This window comes from Bombina bombina, chromosome 2 (assembly GCF_027579735.1).
Source record: "Bombina bombina isolate aBomBom1 chromosome 2, aBomBom1.pri, whole genome shotgun sequence".
NCBI lineage: Eukaryota > Metazoa > Chordata > Amphibia > Anura > Bombinatoridae > Bombina > Bombina bombina.
In genome coordinates, this window is record NC_069500.1 from 415,131,840 (window position 1) to 415,156,712 (window position 24,873).

Here is a 24,873-nt window from a genome sequence, read left to right on the forward strand (position 1 = left end):
GAAGAGAATATCCCACAAGTAAGGATGACGCCGTGGACCGGACACACCAATGTTGGAGAAAATAACTTCATCCAGAAATCCAGACACTCATTACAGGCTATAGTAAGCGTTTAGAGGCTGTTATTTCTGCTAAAGGAGGCTCTACTAAATATTGATGCAATATTTCTGTTGGGGTGCCCAAATTTATGCACCCGTCTAATTTCGTTTTGATGCATATTGCACATTTTCTGTTAATCCAATAAACCTCATTTCACTACTGAAATATTACTGTGTCCTTCAGTTATTTCATAGATCAAAATGAAATTGCTGATACAAACATCCAATTATTTATAAATGAAAATCATGGAAATTGTCAGGGGTGCCTAAACTTTTGCATACAACTGTATGTGTGTTTGTATGTGTGTATATATGTATACACATACACCTGTGTGTGTGTATGTGATTGTATATACCGTATATGTATGTGTGTGCGATATGGGGGGGAAATTGCAATTTAATCGCAATTTTATTAAAAATTTCTATAACACCTTAATTTTTCAATAAAACGTTGAGTTAACGCTACAGAGTCTTACTGTACATGTTTCTCAATGTCCAATACACTCTTGGAGCATAAAAATTAACACTTATAATTAGAGAAAAAATATTTTAAAAAAATAAAATTGTTGTGCATTGCACAACTGTGTACTACTATTGATGATCTATCTTCTGGGAATCTACACTTGACTCTTCTAAATTATATATTAAATAAATATAAATAATAAATATAATATTACATTTATCATCTATCTATCTAGTAAGTAACTCTATATATCATTCATCCTCTATAATCTATCTACTAGATAGATGAGAGAGAGAAAGCAGTACGTAGTAGATATTATTTATATATATTTTGGTAACATTATGTTGAATATATTATATTTTACAATTCACTTCTCAATACATCCTACAAGCAACCCTTAATGAACATTTATAAATAAAATATATTGTATGATTGTAATATGTAATCAAACTCAATGTTAAGCGTTGCAGAAGTTTAAAAAAAAAAAATCAGTAAGGCACTTTAAAGTTTTTTTTTACAATATTCACTTTATTTCTCACAACTTTGAGCTGTACCACCGCTTGACCACCGCCACAACTCTCTCAGATGACTCCCACACACTCTTCAATCTCTTCCAAAATGGCCATTTCGCGGGCATTCTCAGGTCCGCCCACAGCTGCACACTGGTCCGCCTCTCATCCTCCCACTCCGCCTCCGTTTTCATGACGATCTGAAGATTTATTTATTTTTTTAAAAATTGCATACTCTCGTGGTTTTAAAACCGCAGCGATTAATCGTGGTTTAAAACCACATCCGCGATTAATCGCGCAACCCTTAAAAAAATAATAATGTATATATTTATGAACTGTATTTTATTTATATATATATATATATATATATATATATATCAGACATCCCAACCTGCAAACACTCATTTCCGGGAGGTACCCCCCCCCCCCAAAAAAAGAGGGATGAAAAAAAAATACTGCCAATATACAAATTTAGAGGACAGCTCTACTCTTAGAGTAGAGCTGTCCTCTCAATTTGTATATTGGCAGTATTTTTTTTCATCCCTCTCTAACTACACACAAACACTTACAGAAACCGGCCGTCTGCTATATTTTCTCCCCTGTTCATTGGTTATTTAACACATGGCCACATCAGTGTGTCTCTCTATTATGCAGTGTGTGCTGATTTTTTGACAGACCTGGGTTACTGCTGGACGTGGACGGGTTGATAGTACTCCGTCCCTTAAAACCTGGCTTCACAATTTTGTCTGAGGGTTCCGATCACGCTAGAGCACTATGGGTAAAACATTGTACTGGAATGCACACGTGTTTGAAACTGGAACGCATAGCGGCCATATTTGAACTGGGACGCTTTACACAGCTCATAAGGATTGTTTTCCCATTAATAAATATGGCGGGGTACTTTTATCTGGATTCCGGGATATTATATGTCATTTGTGGGTGTCAGGGAGCCGCTATTTAAATGCGAGAGACTCCCGGACCTTCCTGGAGAGTTGGGATGTTATATATATATATATATATATATGTGTGTGTGTGTTAAGCTATATCTGATTTTGCTTTTTTTCTGAGTTACATTTATTTTTTAAAGTGTACACATACAATAAATAAAAGGAGTACATTATAGCTTTTCTTTAAGTACCAGGAAATACCTACAGTTATTTTTATTTAAACTAGTTTTGTTGTTTGTATTTTAATGCTCTTAGCCTTCATTGAACAATGAGAAATATGTACTTTAAGATTCTGTACAGTTTAACAGTTATCTTTTAAAAAATAAATTGCGAATAAAATCGAAATTGCGATATTAATTTTTCCCCATATCGCCCAGCCCTACAATGAACATATTTTACCTGAAATTACTCATTGGCTGCATCCTATTATAGAGGAGCTTTATACATCTAGTCAGGATGTTAGCACTGGATATTGCAAGGAGGTGTGCATCTGCTATGTGACTTTGTTAAGAAGGTTTACAATTAAACTGTGTGAGATTATGGTGAATAATTACAATAACGTGACTTCATCACTTATGATGCTTTTAAAGTAACTGGATAATTATATCTATTTATTTTTTTTGCTTCCTCTCACACAGGAGCATCATTCCATGGATAAAGAAATACGGCACAAACCCTATCACAGGGGAGGTGAGCCAAGTTATAAAAAAATGCCCTTGTTGCGTTTTGCAAACATTCACTAATCTGTTTTATGACACTGATATGTTTCACTGATACGTTTACCAAACCATGTCATTATATACAGGGGTGGGAAGGAGTAAAATACTTTTAAGTTGAAGCTTCTAGAACGAAAAGGGGGTCGCCAGGATTTTTTGCATCATGCAACTTTTGTGTTACATCTCGTCTTCTGTTTGTGAGATGGACAGGATATCGTCAAGTTACTTTCTATTTTACAACCACTCTACTATTAATTAAAGGGACAGTTTACTTGAAAATGTTTATTGTTTAAAAAGATAGCTACTCTCTTTATTACCCATTCTACAGTTTTGCATAACCAACACTGTTATGTTAATATACTTTTTACCTCTGTGATTACCTTGTATCTGAGCCTTTGCAGACTGCCCCCTTATCTCATTTTACAAACGTGCATTTTAGCCAATTAGTGCTGGGTTTTGCATAACTCAACAAAACTGAGCACAATGTTATCTGTATGGCACACAGTAACTAGCAGTATCTGGCTGTGAAAAGTTAATAAACTGCACTAAGAGGCGGCCTGCAGTGACACAGGCAGTGGTTTAAAGGTTATAAAGTATATTAATATAACAATGTTGGTTGTGCAATGTTGGGGAAGGGGTAGTAAAGGCGATTATCTTTTTAAACAATAAAAAAAATAAAGTAGACTGTCACTTTTTAAATAAATGATAGTCAAAAAGAGGGGCGTTCGTCTTAACCTTTGTGTTTAGTGTGCAGGTTCCCATAGCTGCAGCCTCACACACAGTTTCAGCTTGACATGATTTGAGCTATGGGGAATTTGTCAGTGGCCAGGTTTAAATTTTAGCCATGTGGTCAGTAAAATCAGCCGGGTGGTGAAAAAGAAGGCATCTAAGCTTTTTTATTAGTTTAGAACTCTGGACAGCACTTTTTTTATTGGTGGATGAATTTATCCACCAATCAGCAAGAACAACCCAGGTTGTTCACCAAAATGGGCCGGCATCTAAGCTTACATTCTTGCATTTCAAATAAAGATACCAAGAGAATGAAGAAAATTTGATAATAGAAGTAAATTAGAAAGTTGCTTTAAATTTCATGCTCTATCTGAATCACGGAAGAAAAAATTTGTGTTCAGTGTCCCTTTAATCAAGCTCCTTGGATGGGCACTTTGAGCATAGAGGATGGAGTTTTTGTCTGTGTGTTTCAAGTATAGTGTAGTTGCTAGCCTATCTTCATCTTTGTAAATCATCAGATCCAGGAATTCAATTCGTTCATCATGATACTGTAGTTTGAATTTCACCGGCTGTTGTAATGTATTCAGTTCTTCAAACCATCTTTCTAATTCTCGAGCTGTCCCATTCCATATAAAGAACAAGTCATCTATGTATCTACGATACATAGATACCTGTGGTTTATCCATAATTCTCATGATTTCCAGTTCATATTCCTCAATGAAGATGTTGGCGTACGATGGGGCCATGTTAGACCCCATTGCCGTACCAGATGTTTGTAGATAGTATTTTGTTTCAAATTTGAAATAATTCATCTGGAGGCAACAAGTCACTATCTCCATCAGAAAGTCAATTGGGGGGCCAATGTATGGTATCTTAAGGAGTTATTTTTTTTTTTACTGCTCGTATTCCTAGCTCATGTGGTATGAAGGTGTATAAACTGCTTACATCAGCTGTTACTAATAAGCTTGTTGGTTCTGATGTATATTGTCCCTTTATCAATTCATAAATCAGTTGAGAGGAATCCCTGAGAAAAGAGGGCATCCTTGTTACACAAGGCTGTAGAAAAAAAAGAATGTACTTTGCTAGAGATAAGGCAATACGTATGTGAGCTCTGACTAAAAGTATCACTATATTAACATATTATTTCAGTTTGTGCACTTATACTGCCCAATTTAATTATCCATTCACTTTATGCATGTATTTATTTTACTGATTTATCTACATTGAGAGTACTTCTATGTATAGATATACAATAAGTATTGCATTGTTTATAACTTTATGATTCACATGATTATGTATATGGGCGGTTCTTCTCTGATTAGGGGCGGGGTTTAGCACCTGTTTAATACACTGTCTGTCTGTTGTTCACATTTTCACTTAGTCTGATGAAGGGGTGAGATCTAAAATTCCCCGAAACGTTACTACTTTTTTTTGTTCCAATAATGCACTTTTTTGCACAAACCCAATGAGTGCATGATATCTATGAATTATAATTTGCTTGCCTGGACCCTGCTAGCTGAGTTTGAAGGTGGGAGTGTGCTTTACTAAAATATATATATATATATATATATATATATACACACACAAAACACGGAAGGGACTACACTCTGACTGGACTGGGTACACATCCTATAACCCTGCAACATGCTCAGCCCTGGTTGTTCACTGGCACTCACAGGAAGCTGTGCTTTCCCCAGAGTCACAGGCAGTTAACCCCAGACAGGCCTGGGTGCAAGGCCCATAGGGAAAAATACAAAACAAATTAATAAAACACATCAGAGAAAGTCCAGCACTCACTTACAAGCTCTCAGCTAAGTTTAAAAGCAAAAATGGAAGGGTTAGTTACCGCATTTGGTCAAATGGGACAAGCTCAGGTACCTCGTCAAGCCACACAATGCAAGCTTTCGATCAAAAAAACTGGGAACAAGTGAAGGGTGCACAAGCTTATGTAATCACCCTAGCCTGTGCACCCTTCACTTGTTCCCAGTTTGTTGGATTGAGAGCTTGCATTGTGTGGCTTTTTTAGGGACCCCGGTTTTGGAAGGGACCTTGACGAATGCGATAACTAACCTTTCCATTTTTGCTTTTAATCTTAGCTGAGAGCTTGTAAGTCAGTGCTGGACTTTCTCTGTGTGATATATAGATATATATTGTGTGTGTATATGTCTGTCGATGACACAGATTAATGATAAAATCACAATGGAGCAGAAGGTGATCAGAGACCAAGAGAGCCAAATTTCAACACGACGAGGAAGACTACCGGCTTGGAAAAGTCTATAGATGGCGTTATGGTAACCAGGGTTACCAATCAACTAACAAGTATGCATCGCGAAGAAGAGCCTATCAGAGAAGGAACCAACAGTCACGTGACACGAGCGCCTCAAGTCGATTTGATACGTCATCAAATGGAGCTACACCATCCCCTTTGAAAGAGAGCGGCGGCGACAGCAGCAATATCGCCGGGGGGGGGGGCCGCAAACATCGCAAGTGGAGTCTCCAAGAAAGATTTAACAACACAGAGTCGACAGGAGCAGGCAAGGAAGTCTCAGCGGAGGATCAAGCGCAAGGATTAATAGCCCCACAGAACACAGTGGTAAATATATTGCATTACACACCCACACCGGGTGAACTACATGTTCTCAATAAGGGACTTTCCTTCTGTCCGTCCCAAAATACAGACTTTTTTTGAGCTAGCAAAAGACCTTCAGAGACTATACCGAAATATCAAGCTCAAAGTTTGGTTTTGGTAAAGAGACACACGATGTACCATCTAAAATTACTGATATGTCAAATAAAAGTATGTTATCATTATGAGATGTGGGCCTTAGAAAAAAGAGTATATTTAACCCAAACCTTACCAACCATAGTATCAACACATTTATAGATTTGGTAGAGAAAGAGGTTAAACATTTACATGTTAAAGCCGAAATATAGAATTTAACAGGTGTTGACAAGAATAAACACACAAATTTTTTCAAAAGTGATAATTTGGCCTTACAATCGCTCAAAAAGAATGAGCAAATTGTGTTTAAAGGGGCGGATAAGGGAGGAGCCACCATAATTATGGATAAAAAGTACTATATCCATGAGATATTGGATCAATTAAATGATCCACATACATACAGAAGGATTTCAACCAATCCATTGTCAAAAATACAAAAAGAGATTAAATGTATTTTAGATCATTCTGTTGCATGTGGAATCATTGATAAAAAGTTGGCCAAATATCTGTATATAGAAAAATCTTGTGTGCCAATTTTTTACACAGTCCCAAAGATTCACAAGGACCCTAAGAGACCCCCAGGAAGACCTATAGTCTCTTGCATAAATTCAGCATATACAAACATCTTGATAAATTATTACAACCCTTGGTAGCAGAGATGTCTAGTTACATAAAAGATACGGGACATTTCTTGCAAAAAGCTAGACTCACAGAATTTGCATCCAATAGATATCTCCTATTCACCATGGACGTGAAAAGCCTATATACATCAATTAAACACAAGACAGGCATTGCTATAGTGAATAAAACGCTCATGGTGAGTGGGAGATACACTAAGGCACAATGTCAGTTTGTTGAGGAGCTATTGGGTCTAATCCTATACTGGAATTTTTTCCTATTCCAGGATGAGTGGTTTGTGCAGGTCAAGGGAACTGCCATGGGTTCCAATGTTGCCCCATCTTACGCCAACCTATATATGAATGAATTCGAAGAACGAATAGTATATGAGAGTGATTTGTTTAAACAGCACGGATCGATATGGTGTCGCTATATCGATGATGTGTTTGGCGTTTGGTGGGGCAGCATTGAAACCCTGGAACAGTTTGTTAGTGAACTCAATTCGGCGGTTAGGGGGTTACAATGTACCCTTTCTTTCAGTGAAGAGTCAGTTACCTTTTTAGACACAAGGGTGTCAAAAGGTAAAAATACATTAAAATTTGATTTATATCACAAAGAAACAGATAGGAATACATTGTTAATATGACAGTTTTCATCCCAAAAGATTGGTGGACTCACTACCTAAGAGCCAATTACTTAGAGTGCAGAGAATAGTGAGTAACAATGTTGATAAGAACCTAAGACTCAAAGAGATGACAACAATTTTTAGAGAGAGGTTACCCATTGAATCTCATTAACAAAAAAACAGAGAAAAACTTCTTAAGCAAAAAGAAATGTGGTGGATCCACAAGTTAGACACTATGCATCCCAAGGGGCTTAATAGAGATTTTGATCTCACTTTCTTTTTATAGGTATAATATACTGTAATCATATCAACATATTGAAGCTCCTTAATTGAATTTGATCTATGTGCTTAACTTTCTTAAACAATAACTATCTTTGTGATATAATCAGCAACGTATCTTCAGTGATATAACTAATGAGCCACTTTCAATATATATGACACCAAAGTGTGACATTACAGCAATTTTTGTAAATATGTAACATATTGCTAACCATCCAACAATTTTATATACAAAGTATTTTAAATTATATATATATGCAAGTAAAGATGTTATATGACCTTTTTACCAGTAGAGGGGGCCCGAAACGATTTTTTTTAAATGTTTGGCGCCAAATAATGTTTAAAAGGTGAATGTTCAATATGTATCATTTATAGCATGACTAAGGGGTGAATACTCGAAACATCGCTTTTAATCAGTGTTTCCAATAAAAGTTTTTTAAAACTCTACAGTGCTAGTGACTCCTTGGACTTTGAATTTACATTGGGGTAAAGCAGTATACCTCTGTCACTCGTGCAGTATCCACAGTTGTGCTGGTTCACAGGACTTCTTGTATGAATTACACAGAGCGAGCAGCTTGTATGTGGAGATGGAGCCCTTTGTTTGCTGCATTTGTTTTTTAATAGTCAAACTCCCACTCCCACCATTTACCTTATTTGGAGGAGCCAATACAGATTTCCTTCTGGACACAGCCACTGTCATTATGTTAACAAAACATGCTTTGTTTTGATGTTATCTTATCTATTCTAAAGCCAATTGCGGACAAATATATGCCATGTGTTCTTAAAACTAGAATACGCAGAATTTTCAGACTTTTTAAATTACAGTAAAAGAGAGAGATAAAGGAATACTAGGAATGCACTCCTAATAGACGTAATGAGGATACATACATTAAGGAAATTAAAAGAAATAGGGGGAAAGAAAGAAATGCTATTTGCATAGGGGTATTTTGGCAGTTATGCTTGTACGTCAGATAGGGCAGACTAAATGACTGTGTGTGTATATGTATAATATATGTATAATATATGTATGTAGGTGTGTGTATATATATATATATATATATATATATATATATATAGTTAGAGTGTGTGTGTATATATATATATATACACACACACACACATATATATATATATATATATATATATATATATATATATATATATATATATATATATATATACATACATACATACACTGTTTAGTAGAATAACAATTACTTTTTGATTCTTTAGAAATGTGGATAATCCAGCCTCCACCCAGATAAACTGCGTGCTTGAGATATTTGGCATGCTTGAAGCATGCATGAGCACGCCCTGTATATAAGAACCTTTGGGCGGAGTGACTAAACATACAAACCATACCCTACAGGCAATTGGGCAAGTTCTAAATCTCACTGCCAAATATTTTAATAGGTGTTTTAAATTCCTGTTTGTTACAATCTGTGTGCTGTATATTTTGTATATATATATATATATATATATATATATATGTATGTATATGTGTATATATATATATATAATAGCCATTTATAAGATGACCTAGAGTACAAATTACATATTCATAGAAAATAAATATAAGCAAGAAAGGCACCAAGCATAGCACATCACAGGATAACTGTTACCAACTAACTTTATTGTGAAAAAAAGATCAAATCATGTATAGAAATGCTGGAGCAAAGTCTAAAGAGAGGCAGCTAGAAGAGTAAACACAGCCCTATTTCACATAGTAGAGAAGGAAGTGAAGTTAAAGATGCTAAACACTCTCACTCTAATAAGCTTACCATAAGGTCGGAATATCTCCTATATCCGACCCAAAAAAGTGGAACTAAAAAAGACAGAATAAGGGTAGCGCTAAAACAGCTTAGAGTTTGGTCTTTTGCAATGTTCCGGTGTGGTAGAGGCAGTGCTCTGTATTCTCAAAGTGAACTATTTGTGTGATGTAAAAAAGAGGTATATGGAGCATTGAATTGGAAAATATATACAAATTGAATGGATGATATACCTCTGAGGAGACTATATATAATAGTACACCAAGTCTAATAAAACAATAAAAATTTAATTGTAAATAAAATACAGAAGCAAGTATTAGAAGGTGCCGGCACCAATGGCGGGGTTAAAAATACAATAAACAATCATTTGTAACAAATAGGACTTGATATTATATAAGAAACAGGAGGATATATTGTTAGATACAATTTATATCGTAAATACAGTTTCTAACAAAAAGTCTATGTTTCCCAGTTGGGTCAGTATCGTGAGCGAGAAAAATAGCAAACAAATGTTCACAATTTACCGTTCCTGTGTATCTGAATACCGTCCTCAAGTAGTTAAAAACAAAACTGTTAGTAGCCGTAGAGGGTAAATGAAAAAACCGCTCCTGCGGTAGTGTCCAATACTTTGTGGGTAACAGGCGATGTGGTTAGTGCACTGCGATTTCAAGGTGTAAAATCCCACTTTATCTTAATATCATGTGTGTTGCCGTGACTGGTTTACAGGTAAGTCTTGGGGCCGGGGTAGTTGCTGGCAGCCGTGACAGAACTCTCTGGGCTGTACCTCCAGGTCCTATTACCTGTTCCGACGTGTGGAATAGCAAGACTGGAATCCGTTAGATCAGATATGTAGTAAATGGACTCAATGAGAACTCGGTAAATAGATCCTGGGTGAGGAATTACGCACATGTATACACTGCTTATATTAAAGACAGCTTTAATGCACCTCACCTACTAGAACCGAATTCTCTAAAGGAATAATAAGTAGATAAATAGGCAGATGAGCAAATCTACGCGTTTCAGCCGGGTGGCCTTTATCAAGATGATCTTGATAAAGGCCACCCGGCTGAAACGCGTAGATTTGCTCATCTGCCTATTTATCTACTTATTATTCCTTTAGAGAATTCGGTTCTAGTAGGTGAGGTGCATTAAAGCTGTCTTTAATATAAGCGGTGTATACATGTGCGTAATTCCTCACCCAGGATCTATTTACCGAGTTCTCATTGAGTCCATTTACTACATATCTGATCTAACGGATTCCAGTCTTGCTATTCCACACGTCGGAACAGGTAATAGGACCTGGAGGTACAGCCCAGAGAGTTCTGTCACGGCTGCCAGCAACTACCCCGGCCCCAAGACTTACCTGTAAACCAGTCACGGCAACACACATGATATTAAGATAAAGTGGGATTTTACACCTTGAAATCGCAGTGCACTAACCACATCGCCTGTTACCCACAAAGTATTGGACACTACCGCAGGAGCGGTTTTTTCATTTACCCTCTACGGCTACTAACAGTTTTGTTTTTAACTACTTGAGGACGGTATTCAGATACACAGGAACGGTAAATTGTGAACATTTGTTTGCTATTTTTCTCGCTCACGATACTGACCCAACTGGGAAACATAGACTTTTTGTTAGAAACTGTATTTACGATATAAATTGTATCTAACAATATATCCTCCTGTTTCTTATATAATACCAAGTCCTATTTGTTACAAATGATTGTTTATTGTATTTTTAACCCCGCCATTGGTGCCGGCACCTTCTAATACTTGCTTCTGTATTTTATTTACAATTAAATTTTTATTGTTTTATTAGACTTGGTGTACTATTATATATAGTCTCCTCAGAGGTATATCATCCATTCAATTTGTACTGTATATATTTTCCAATTCGATGCTCCATATACCTCTTTTTTACATCACACAAATAGTTCACTTTGAGAATACAGAGCACTGCCTCTACCACACCGGAACATTGCAAAAGACCAAACTCTAAGCTGTTTTAGCGCTACCCTTATTCTGTCTTTTTTAGTTCCTATTTCACATAGTGCTTTATTGCTTTCTACCAACCTTGTATGTCTGTCCTTATATTTTTGGGTCATATTCTTTTTACATTATAAAGTGACTTGCACTGACCCTGTAACGTTAATACGTCATTCCATTGCATAACAACAAAATGCTGTTTTAGAATAAAAATAAAAGCCAGTCAGATTATATATAGTGCATTTTAAAGGGAGTGGGGCATGTCTGTGGCAGCATTAGTTTGCTTTTCGCATGTCTAATAAACAAAAATGTGTAGTCTGCGGGGATAATGTAAATTACTTATCAGTGAAACTGTATTCACCTATCAATGGTTTTGTTTTTTCTGTTTTGTTTTTTTCACTTTCAAGTGTTCATGTGATCAGAAGCATTTTCACTCTGCATGATAATAGTTAATAATAATTATAGGAGTTATATAGAACTTTCTTCCCCATGGTACCCAAAGTGCTATGTGCACAAACCTTATGTCTTAAAGGGACATGAAACCCAAACTTTTTTCTTTCATGACTCAGAGCATATAATTTTAAACAACTTTCCAATGCACCTCCATTATCTAATTTGCTTTATTCTCTTAGTATCTTTGTTGAAGACGCAGCAATGCATTACCTAGAGCAAGTAAACATAATGAGTGAGCCATTAACATGAGGTATATATGTGTGCAGCCACCAATCAGCAGCTCTGAGCCTACCTAGGTATCCTTTTCAACTAAGGATACAAATAGAATAAAACAAATTATATAATAGAAGTAAATAGGAAAGTTGTTTAAAATCATGTACATTATCTGATAAGATATTTGGGTTTCATATACCTTTAACTGATGATCACAGCAGATAAATTATATCTGTTATTACCTCACTTAAGGGTACTAAAAAATAAATGGGCCTATTGGGGTTGTGTGTGAAAGAGGGATAAATAACTTCATCATGCTACTTGATGTACATGAGGTGAGATGTCAATAGTAGTTTTAAGAACCCACACATTTTACTTTTGAAATTGATTCATTTCTCTTTATACCTAATGGACGTTACTGTCGGTGTCATCCTTATAAGACATTATCTGGTAGCCAAACATCCCAGCTTTGACCAAAACTGGACTTCTAATAGAGACACTGAATAAATGCTAGATAAGTCAATGTATTCAGAGCAAAGATTAGCCTACTATTAGAGAACAATATGCTGATGCATTTTTTACAATTATATTAATTGCTAAAATAATGGGAGGAAAAATGTGTATAGTTTTAAACCAATGGACACAGCCATGTTGTAACCTAAATTTACTTCTCTTCTAAATAGCCGTTTAGGGTCACTAGAGGGTACAGCCGGTGGAGTATGCACTTCTCCTTTTATCAGCAATGGGAAAGTCTACAATGTGCTACATATAATTAAACATTTTATATGACAATCTCAAAGTATTTAATGTCCCTTTCAAGATGATAAAGAATGATGCTGACATGATTATATGGATTAAGGTGATGACACTCTGAAGAAGAAGGGAAAAAAGGATTCAAATTACTGTGAATGTATTTATGCTCTATATATAGTATCTGGGTTAGTTGTATGTCATGCAAGGGAGGGGACAGCACCATGCAATGCCTTCATGGGCATGACCTTCAGGGGACAGCGTGTCAGTCTCTGTCTATGCTTTTTACTTGGAAAGTAGGTCACTGAATAGCCACCCTACTCCTGAGTAAAGCCTAGCTTGTTAACCCCATTTAATGTCATATGGGGATGTTATGTGTACAGAATACCTGCTTATTGCTCCTTTTCAGTAGAATTAGGGTGGCAACACCAGTCAGAATTTTTAATTCCTACATTTATCTGGCACAAGTTCTGATTTATACTGATAACCTCAGCCTTCAGGCTCCATCAGTCTGCAATTAATTGTTCATCTATGATATGTTTGCCAAATAAGATTAAATTAAGCTAAATATAAACTTTGTTACTGTGTCACATAGGGAGCTTGGATCGTCTCCAGGCATTCAAAGAGAAACTTACAGGACTTAAAGGGACAGAAACTAAATATTTATTGCATGTGTATAAAAGAGCGGTATTTTAACACATAGATTTGTTGTTGTTTTTGTTTTAAACATGTAAGTAAAAGCTTTTATTTTAAAGTTAAGTTTAAAAATCCATAAAAAATACATTTTTAATTTAGATACTGCAAAGGTTAATGACGTTTGAGTCAGAGTGGGCTGGTTTGATTAAATACAATTTCTCCAACATAGGTGTGTCCGGTCCACGGCGTCATCCTTACTTGTGGGATATTCTCTTCCCCAACAGGAAATGGCAAAGAGCCCAGCAAAGCTGGTCACATGATCCCTCCTAGGCTCCGCCTACCCCAGTCATTCTCTTTGCCGTTGTACAGGCAACATCTCCACGGAGATGGCTTAGAGTTTTTTAGTGTTTAACTGTAGTTTTTATTATTCAATCAAGAGTTTGTTATTTTAAAATAGTGCTGGTATGTACTATTTACTCTGAAACAGAAAAGAGATGAAGATTTCTGTTTGTAAGAGGAAAATGATTTTAGCAACCGTTACTAAAATCGATGGCTGTTCCACACAGGACTGTTGAGAGGAATTAACTTCAGTTGGGGGAACAGTGAGCAGAATTTTGCTGCTTGAGGTATGACACATTCTAACAAGACGATGTAATGCTGGAAGCTGTCATTTTCCCTATGGGATCCGGTAAGCCATTTTTATTACAGACAGTAAATAAGGGCTTCACAAGGGCTTTTTAAGACTGTAGACATTTTCTGGGCTAAATCGATTCATATATAAACATATTTTATACTCCATAGCCTTGAGGAATCATTTTAATCTGGGTATTTTGTAAAATAATATCGGCAGGCACTGTTTTGGACACCTTATTCTCTAGGGGCTTTCCCTAATCATAGGCAGAGTCTCATTTTCGCGCCTGTATTGCGCACTTGTTTTTGAGAAGCATGACATGCAGTCGCATGTGTGAGGAGCTCTGATACATAGAAAAGACTTTCTGAAGGCGTCATTTGGTATCGTATTCCCCTTTGGGCTTGGTTGGGTCTCAGCAAAGCAGATACCAGGGACTGTAAAGGGGTTAAAGATAAAAACGGCTCCGGTTCCGTTATTTTAAGGGTTAAAGCTTCCAAATTTGGTGTGCAATACTTTTAAGGCTTTAAGACACTGTGGTGAAATTTTGGTGAATTTTGAACAATTCCTTCATACTTTTTCGCAATTGCAGTAATAAAGTGTGTTCAGTTTAAAATTTAAAGTGACAGTAACGGTTTTATTTTAAAACGTTTTTTGTACTTTGTTATCAAGTTTATGCCTGTTTAACATGTCTGAACTGCCAGATAGACTGTGTTCTGAATGTGGGGAAGCCAAGGTTCCTTCTCATTTAAATAGATGTGATTTATGTGACACAAAATTTAGAGAAAATGATGCCCAAGATGATTCCTCAAGTGAGGGGAGTAAGCATGGTACTGCATCATCCCCTCCTTCGTCTACACCAGTCTTGCCCACTCAGGAGGCCCCTAGTACATCTAGCGCGCCAATACTCCTTACTATGCAACAATTAACGGCTGTAATGGATAATTCTATCAAAAACATTTTAGCCAAAATGCCCACTTATCAGCGAAAGCGCGACTGCTCTGTTTTAGATAATACTGAAGAGCATGAGGACGCTGATGATATTGTTTCTGAAGGGCCCCTACACCAGTCTGAGGGGGCCAGGGAGGTTTTGTCTGAGGGAGAAATTTCAGATTCAGGGAAAATTTCTCAACAAGCTGAACCTGATGTGATTACATTTAAATTTAAGTTGGAACATCTCCGCGCTCTGCTTAAGGAGGTGTTATCCACTCTGGATGATTGTGAGAATTTGATCATCCCAGAGAAACTATGTAAAATGGACAAGTTCCTAGAGGTTCCGGGGCCCCCAGAAGCTTTTCCTATACCCAAGCGGGTGGCGGACATTGTAAATAAAGAATGGGAAAGGCCCGGTATACCTTTCGTCCCTCCCCCCATATTTAAAAAATTGTTTCCTATGGTCGACCCCAGAAAGGACTTATGGCAGACAGTCCCCAAGGTCGAGGGGGCGGTTTCTACTTTAAACAAACGCACCACTATACCCATAGAAGATAGTTGTGCTTTCAAAGATCCTATGGATAAAAAATTAGAAGGTTTGCTTAAAAAGATGTTTGTTCAGCAAGGTTACCTTCTACAACCAATTTCATGCATTGTCCCTGTCACTACAGCCGCGTGTTTCTGGTTCGATGAGCTAGAAAAGGCGATCACTAGTGATTCTCCTCCTTATGAGGAGATTATGGACAGAATCCGTGCTCTCAAATTGGCTAATTCTTTCACCCTAGACGCCACTTTGCAATTGGCTAGGTTAGCGGCGAAAAATTCTGGGTTTGCTATTGTGGCGCGCAGAGCGCTTTGGTTGAAATCTTGGTCAGCGGATGCGTCTTCCAAGAACAAATTGCTTAACATTCCTTTCAAGGGGAAAACGCTGTTTGGCCCTGACTTGAAAGAGATTATCTCTGATATCACTGGGGGTAAGGGCCACGCCCTTCCTCAGGATAGGTCTTTCAAGGCCAAAAATAAACCTAATTTTCGTCCCTTTCGTAGAAACGGACCAGCCCCAAGTGCTACGTCCTCTAAGCAAGAGGGTAATACTTCTCAAGCCAAGCCAGCCTGGAGACCAATGCAAGGCTGGAACAAGGGAAAGCAGGCCAAGAAACCTGCCACTGCTACCAAGACAGCATGAAATGTTGGCCCCCGATCCGGGACCGGATCTGGTGGGGGGCAGACTCTCTCTCTTCGCTCAGGCTTGGGCAAGAGATGGTCTGGATCCTTGGGCACTAGAAATAGTCTCCCAAGGTTATCTTCTGGAATTCAAGGGGCTTCCCCCAAGGGGGAGGTTCCACAGGTCTCAATTGTCTTCAGACCACATAAAAAAACAGGCATTCTTACATTGTGTAGAAGACCTGTTAAAAATGGGAGTGATTCATCCTGTTCCATTAGGAGAACAAGGGATGGGGTTCTACTCCAATCTGTTCGTAGTTCCCAAAAAAGAGGGAACGTTCAGACCAATCTTAGATCTCAAGATCCTAAACAAGTTTCTCAAGGTTCCATCGTTCAAAATGGAAACCATTCGAACAATTCTTCCTTCCATCCAGGAAGGTCAATTCATGACCACGGTGGATTTAAAGGATGCGTATCTACATATTCCTATCCACAAGGAACATCATCGGTTCCTAAGGTTCGCATTCCTGGACAAGCATTACCAGTTCGTGGCACTTCCTTTCGGATTAGCCACTGCTCCAAGGATTTTCACAAAGGTACTAGGGTCCCTTCTAGCGGTGCTAAGACCAAGGGGCATTGCAGTAGTACCTTACTTGGACGACATTCTGATTCAAGCGTCGTCCCTTCCTCAAGCAAAGGCTCACACGGACATAGTCCTGGCCTTTCTCAGATCTCACGGATGGAAAGTGAACGTAGAAAAGAGTTCTCTATCTCCGTCAACAAGGGTTCCCTTCTTGGGAACAATAATAGACTCCTTAGAAATGAGGATTTTTCTGACAGAGGCCAGAAAAACAAAACTTCTAAACTCTTGTCAAATACTTCATTCCGTTCCTCTTCCTTCCATAGCGCAGTGCATGGAAGTAATAGGTTTGATGGTAGCGGCAATGGACATAGTTCCTTTTGCGCGCATTCATCTAAGACCATTACAACTGTGCATGCTCAGTCAGTGGAATGGGGACTATACAGACTTGTCTCCGACGATACAAGTAAATCAGAGGACCAGAGATTCACTCCGTTGGTGGCTGTCCCTGGACAACCTGTCACAAGGGATGAACTTCCGCAGACCAGAGTGGGTCATTGTCACGACCGACGCCAGTCTGATGGGCTGGGGCGCGGTCTGGGGACCCCTGAAAGCTCAGGGTCTTTGGTCTCGGGAAGAATCTCTTCTACCGATAAATATTCTGGAACTGAGAGCGATACTCAATGCTCTCAAGGCTTGGCCTCAGCTAGCAAAGGCCAAGTTCATACGGTTTCAATCAGACAACATGACGACTGTTGCGTACATCAACCATCAGGGGGGAACAAGGAGTTCCCTGGCGATGGAAGAAGTGACCAAAATCATTCAATGGGCGGAGACTCACTCCTGCCACTTGTCTGCAATCCACATCCCAGGAGTGGAAAATTGGGAAGCGGATTTTCTGAGTCGTCAGACATTACATCCGGGGGAGTGGGAACTCCATCCGGAAATCTTTGCCCAAATTACTCAACTGTGGGGCATTCCAGACATGGATCTGATGGCCTCTCGTCAGAACTTCAAGGTTCCTTGCTACGGGTCCAGATCCAGGGATCCCAAGGCGACTCTAGTAGATGCACTAGTAGCACCTTGGACCTTCAAACTAGCTTATGTATTCCCGCCGTTTCCTCTCATCCCCAGGCTGGTAGCCAGGATCAATCAGGAGAGGGCATCGGTGATCTTGATAGCTCCTGCGTGGCCACGCAGGACTTGGTATGCAGATCTGGTGAATATGTCATCGGCTCCACCATGGAAGCTACCTTTGAGACGAGACCTTCTTGTTCAAGGTCCGTTCGAACATCCGAATCTGGTCTCACTCCAACTGACTGCTTGGAGATTGAACGCTTGATCTTATCAAAACGAGGGTTCTCAGATTCTGTTATTGATACTCTTGTTCAGGCCAGAAAGCCTGTAACTAGAAAAATTTACCACAAAATATGGAAAAAATATATCTGTTGGTGTGAATCTAAAGGATTCCCTTGGGACAAGGTAAAAATTCCTAAGATTCTATCCTTTCTTCAAGAAGGATTGGAGAAAGGATTATCTGCAAGTTCCTTGAAGGGACAGATTTCTGCCTTGTCTGTGTTACTTCACAAAAAGCTGGCAGCTGTGCCAGATGTTCAAGCCTTTGTTCAGGCTCTGGTTAGAATCAAGCCTGTTTACAAACCTTTGACTCCTCCTTGGAGTCTCAACTTAGTTCTTTCAGTTCTTCAGGGGGTTCCGTTTGAACCCTTACATTCCGTTGATATTAAGTTATTATCTTGGAAAGTTTTGTTTTTGGTTGCAATTTCTTCTGCTAGAAGAGTTTCAGAATTATCTGCTCTGCAGTGTTCTCCTCCTTATCTGGTGTTCCATGCAGATAAGGTGGTTTTACGTACTAAACCTGGTTTTCTTCCGAAAGTTGTTTCTAACAAAACATTAACCAGGAGATAGTCGTGCCTTCTTTGTGTCCGAATCCAGTTTCAAAGAAGGAACGTTTGTTGCACAATTTGGATGTTGTTCGCGCTCTAAAATTCTATTTAGATGCTACAAAGGATTTTAGACAAACATCTTCCTTGTTTGTTGTTTATTCTGGTAAAAGGAGAGGTCAAAAAGCAACTTCTACCTCTCTCTCTTTTTGGATTAAAAGCATCATCAGATTGGCTTATGAGACTGCCGGACGGCAGCCTCCTGAAAGAATCACAGCTCATTCCACTAGGGCTGTGGCTTCCACATGGGCCTTCAAGAACGAGGCTTCTGTTGATCAGATATGTAGGGCAGCGACTTGGTCTTCACTGCACACTTTTACCAAATTTTACAAGTTTGATACTTTTGCTTCTTCTGAGGCTATTTTTGGGAGAAAGGTTTTGCAAGCCGTGGTGCCTTCCATTTAGGTGACCTGATTTGCTCCCTCCCTTCATCCGTGTCCTAAAGCTTTGGTATTGGTTCCCACAAGTAAGGATGACGCCGTGGACCGGACACACCTATGTTGGAGAAAACAGAATTTATGTTTACCTGATAAATTACTTTCTCCAACGGTGTGTCCGGTCCACGGCCCGCCCTGGTTTTTTTAATCAGGTCTGATAATTTATTTTCTTTAACTACAGTCACCACGGTATCATATGGTTTCTCCTATGCAAATATTCCTCCTTTACGTCGGTCGAATGACTGGGGTAGGCGGAGCCTAGGAGGGATCATGTGACCAGCTTTGCTGGGCTCTTTGCCATTTCCTGTTGGGGAAGAGAATATCCCACAAGTAAGGATGACGCCGTGGACCGGACACACCGTTGGAGAAAGTAATTTATCAGGTAAGCATAAATTCTGTTTTCTTATTAACAGTGAAATGAAGAAATCTATCACAGTTTACCCATTATAAAATTAACCTATAAAAAAAATAACCTAGAGGTTGTTGTTAAGCATTTTATTCATTTCAAACATACTCTCTTGTGCATCAGTGTAAGTTGTATTAAACAATAAAATGAACAAGAATTTTTACCTTAGTACACTGAGTATCAATATCCATGGCAGAGGTTTGTCTTCTGACAAACTTATCCGCTGTGAAGGCAGCAGACACAGGCTTTTGTGTGCACTTTTAGGCATTCAGCACTGCTGGAAAGATGGGGAAAACACAATATCCTATAAAAATGGTTGTGTGTTCAAAATTAAAGGGACATTATACACCAATTTTCATATGACTGCATATAATAGACACTACTATAAAGAATAATACGCACAGATACTGATATACAAATCCAGTATAAAACTTACTTAGAAGCTCCCAGCTTAGCTCTGTTAAAAAGATTAGCTGTAACACCCACTGCAAGTGGGAATTAACACACATTCCCCCTTCCTTTGCATATGAAAAGACTCTCTACACAAACAGGAGCAAGCTGGAGGAGGAATACATCAGTATTCTCCTAAAACGTTGTGGCTTGGTTAGGAGTCTGAAAATAAGCAAAACTATACAATTAAACAAAAAAATTATGGGCTGTATAAATAGATCTACAAAACATTTATGCAAAGAAAAATGCAACACTATTAGAGGGACACACATGCATTTTTGATTTGTTTTCTTAATACAAAATAGGTCATTTAAAAAATGTTTTACAGTTTGTTTGTTTTTAAAACTGTTCCAGTTGAGGATTTTTTTTTTTTATGGGGCATACTACTTTACCAATAAAGCAGCGGAAGCTTTGGTTATCCACCAATGAGCAGTCTTTAAAGAGACGGCCTACTCCAAAATTGTTATTGTTTAAAAAGATAATCCCTTTATTACCCATTCCCCAGTTTTGCATAACCAACATACTTTTTACCTCTGTGATTAACTTGTATCTAATCCTCTTCTCACAGCCCCCTTATCACATGGCTATGCATTTATTATCTATTGGCTTGCATTTTAGCCAATTAGTGCTGTGTCATGCACAACTTCACAGGAGAGAGCACAATGTAATCTATATGGCCCACATGAATTAGCAGTGTTTTGTGAAAAGCTAATAAAAAAGCATGTGATAAGAGGCTGTCTGTAGTGGCTTGGAAAAAGGCAGAAATTTAGAGGTTTAAATGTTATAAAGTATATTAATATAACAATGTTGGTTGTGCAAAGCTGGGGAATGGGTAGTAAAGGCGTTACCTAACTTTTTTAAACAATACAAACATTTTTGGTTTAGATTGTCCCTTTTTAAAGGGACAGTATACACTCATTTTCATATAGCTGCATGTAATAGGCACTACTATAAAGAATAAGATGCACAGATACTGATATAAAAATCCAGTATAAAACTGTTTAAAAACTTACTTAGAAACTCTCAGTTTAGCTCTGTTGAAAAGTTAGCTGGAAAGCCCATTGCAATTGGGAAATAAGACACTCACCCTTCCCCCTTCTTTTGCATATGAAAAGACCCTTTACACAAACAGGAGCAAGCTGGAGAAGGTAGCTGACGGTATTCACATCAAACTTTGGGGCTTGGTTAGGAGTCTGAAAAACAGAGCAATGTTATTTAAAAATAAGCAAAACTATACATTTTTTTAAAAAAATCAAACTTTATGGGCTATATAAATAGATCATCTACAAAACATATATGCAAAGAAAAAATGAATATATAATGTACCTTTAAGAATCAGTTGTACAGAGGCATGTCCTTCTTGCCAGCTTCAAGATAAAAATTAAAGGACACTAAACTCTGAATATGTGCATATGTTATGTTAACTGCATACATTTAAAGGGCCATGATACCCAAATGTTGAAACACTTGAAAGTGATGCAGCATAGCTGTAAAAAGCGGACTAGAAAATTATCACCTGATAATCTATAATCTGTTTGTGTCCAGTCTCTCCCTTGATTACTTGATTACACATGGCTTGTAATTGTTGTGGTCTCTTATAACCTCCACCATTTCACTCAGTTGAATTTCACCCTGCAATGGATCAGTGTTGTTTCGAATCAAGTTTTCTTTGTGAAAAAATCACAAAAAGACAAAGGCGCCTCCTGGTGTAATACAGTTGGTGAAAGAGATTTGTTAGGTTATCAAACAGGTACTCACAAGTGGAGCAGCACCCAATTGTGCTAAATCAAACAGACTGGGATCTCACAGTGTCCCAGCTCACTGACACTGCAAGGAAACTGGTTTCTCCAACGTCTTGCCAGACTGATAGAGCTCAGACTCTCACAAAGAGGTTTAAATAAAACCAAATTTTATTAATAAAATAAAAATCTCAGTGTCTCATGACACTAGATATTAAAAGAACAAGCAACGCATTTCTCAGACTGCTGTCTGTTTCATCAGGCTTCTCCAGATAAGAACCTTTCAGGAATTTCTTATTACTGTATTTGTTATTATTTGTGTTGTATCCTATGTTTCTCATAGTCCCATATTTATAAGAATTGTTTCTTATTTGTTTACATTATTTCATATAGTATATTCTATTCTAATTATTTCATGTAATTTCTTGTTCTCTTCTCTCTTAGCCGATTTACATAGTAATCATATAGGGTCCTGTGCACCCCCTAGTAGTAACACACCCTTAGTGTTACTGATTTGTTTCTTTTGTTTCGAATCACCATCTGAAACTGAGCCTTGGGGATATTTCGGATCCGAGCTGGTTGATGACAACTATGGTTGTGCCTGGACATCGGATCAGTGACACATTGTTTTGTATCTTAGGAAGCTATATGGTGGTTGACCAACGTTTCTGACCCTAGGGACTCACAGATGCTATAGCCCTTGAGGATGTTCCGATAGTGCCGGATCTTTGTTTATGTTTATATTAGTTACGATAACGCCCATTGGGGCGTTTGATTTGAACCTATAAGGGTGTCTGAGGACTGTTCCATTTTATAGGCTGGACGGGGGGAAATTCTGTTTGTGGGAGCAAGTTGGAGGTGGGATCTCTTACCACATCTTAATTATACACTGAGTTATTTTACAATTTTATTTTGGATATAGTAATAGCAGTGCACCGGTTGGTTATTTCTTTCATGTAATTAGCAAGAGTCCATGAGCTAGTGACGTATGGGATATACATTCCTACCAGGAGGGGCAAAGTTTCCCAAACCTCAAAATGCCTTTAAATACACCCCTCACCACACCCACAAATCAGTTTTACAAACTTTGCCTCCTATGGAGGTGGTGAAGTAAGTTTGTGCTAGATTCTACGTTGATATGCGCTCCGCAGCAGGTTGGAGCCCGGTTTTCCTCTCAGCGTGCAGTGAATGTCAGAGGGATGTGAAGAGAGTATTGCCTATTTGAATTCAATGATCTCCTTCTACGGGGTCTATTTCATAGGTTCTCTGTTATCGGTCGTAGAGATTCATCTCTTACCTCCCTTTTCAGATCGACAATATACTCTTATATATACCATTACCTCTACTGATTCTCGTTTCAGTACTGGTTTGGCTTTCTACTACATGTAGATGAGTGTCCTGGGATAAGTAAGTCTTATTTTCTGTGACACTCTAAGCTATGGTTGGGCACTTTTATATAAAGTTCTAAATATATGTGTTCAAACATTTATTTGCCTTGATTCAGGATGTTCAACGTTCCTTATTTCAGACAGTCAGTTTCATATTTGGGATAATGCATATGAATAAATCAAATTTTTTTTTTTTTTTTTTTCTTACCTTAAAATTTGACTTTTTCCCTGTGGGCTGTTAGGCTCGCGGGGGCTGAAAATGCTTCATTTTATTGCGTCATTCTTGGCGCAGACTTTTTTGGCGCAAAAATTTTTTCTTGGTTTCCGGCGTCATACGTGTCGCCGGAAGTTGCGTCATTTTTGACGTTTTTTTGCGCCAAAAGTGTCGGCGTTCCAGATGTGGGCGTCTTTTTTGGCGCAAAAAAATTTGGGCGTCACTATTGTCTCCACATTATTTTAGTCTCTTTGTTTATTGCTTCTGGTTGCTAGAAGCTTGTTCACTGGCATTTTTTCCCATTCCTGAAACTGTCATTTAAGGAATTTGATCAATTTTGCTTTATATGTTGTTTTTTCTATTACATATTGCAAGATGTCCCAGATTGACCCTGAGTCAGAAGATACTTCTGGAAAACCGCTGCCTAGTGCTGGATCTACCAAAGTTAAGTGTATTTTCTGTAAACTTGGGGTATCTGTTCCTCCAGCTGTTGTTTGTAATGAATGTCATGACAAACTTGTTAATGCAGATAATATTTCCTTTAGTAATGTTACATTACCTGTTGTTGTTCCATCAACATCTAATACTCAGTGTTCCTGTTAACATAAGAGATTTTGTTTCTAAATCCATTAAGAAGGCTATGTCTGTTATTCCTCCTTCTAGTAAACGTAAAAGGTCTTTTTTCAGATGAATTTTTAAATGAACATCATCATTCTGATTCTGATAATGATTCCTCTGGTTCAGAGGATTCTGTTTCAGAGGTTGATGCTGATAAATCTTCATATTTATTCAAAATGGAATTTATTCGTTCTTTACTTAAAGAAGTCTTAATTGCATTAGAAATAGAGGATTCTGGTCCTCTTGATACTAAATCTAAACGTTTAAATAAGGTTTTTAAATCTCCTGTAGTTATTCCAGAAGTTTTTCCTGTCCCTGATGCTATTTCTGAAGTAATCTCCAGGGAATGGAATAATTTGGGTAATTCATTTACTCCTTCTAAACGTTTTAAGCAATTATATCCTGTGCCATCTGACAGATTAGAGTTTTGGGACAAAATCCCTAAGGTTGATGGGGCTGTCTCTACTCTTGCTAAACGTACTACTATTCCTACGGCAGATAGTACTTCCTTTAAGGATCCTTTAGATAGGAAAATTGAATCCTTTCTAAGAAAAGCTTACTTATGTTCAGGTAATCTTCTTAGACCTGCTATATCTTTAGCAGATGTTGCTGCAGCTTCAACTTTTTGGTTGGAAGCTTTAGCGCAACAAGTAACAGATCATAATTCTCATAGCATTGTTAATCTTCTTCAACATGCTAATAACTTTATTTGTGATGCCATCTTTGATATCATTAGGGTTGATGTCAGGTATATGTCTCTAGCCATTTTAGCTAGAAGAGCTTTATGGCTTAAAACTTGGAATGCTGATATGTCTTCTAAGTCAACTTTGCTTTCACTTTC

The 24,873-nt window shown here is 38.0% G+C and overlaps 1 protein-coding gene across 1 annotated transcript in view; it reads left to right on the forward strand.

Annotated features, from left to right (window-relative positions):
• The window catches only part of PPIL2 (peptidylprolyl isomerase like 2), a 294,121-nt gene that overhangs the window by 60,348 nt on the left and 208,900 nt on the right, over positions 1-24,873 (forward strand). Inside the window, exon 5 of the mRNA XM_053701935.1 lies at positions 2,654-2,705. Coding sequence (XP_053557910.1) covers positions 2,654-2,705 — 52 coding nt within the window. The remainder of the gene's footprint in view (positions 1-2,653; positions 2,706-24,873) is intronic.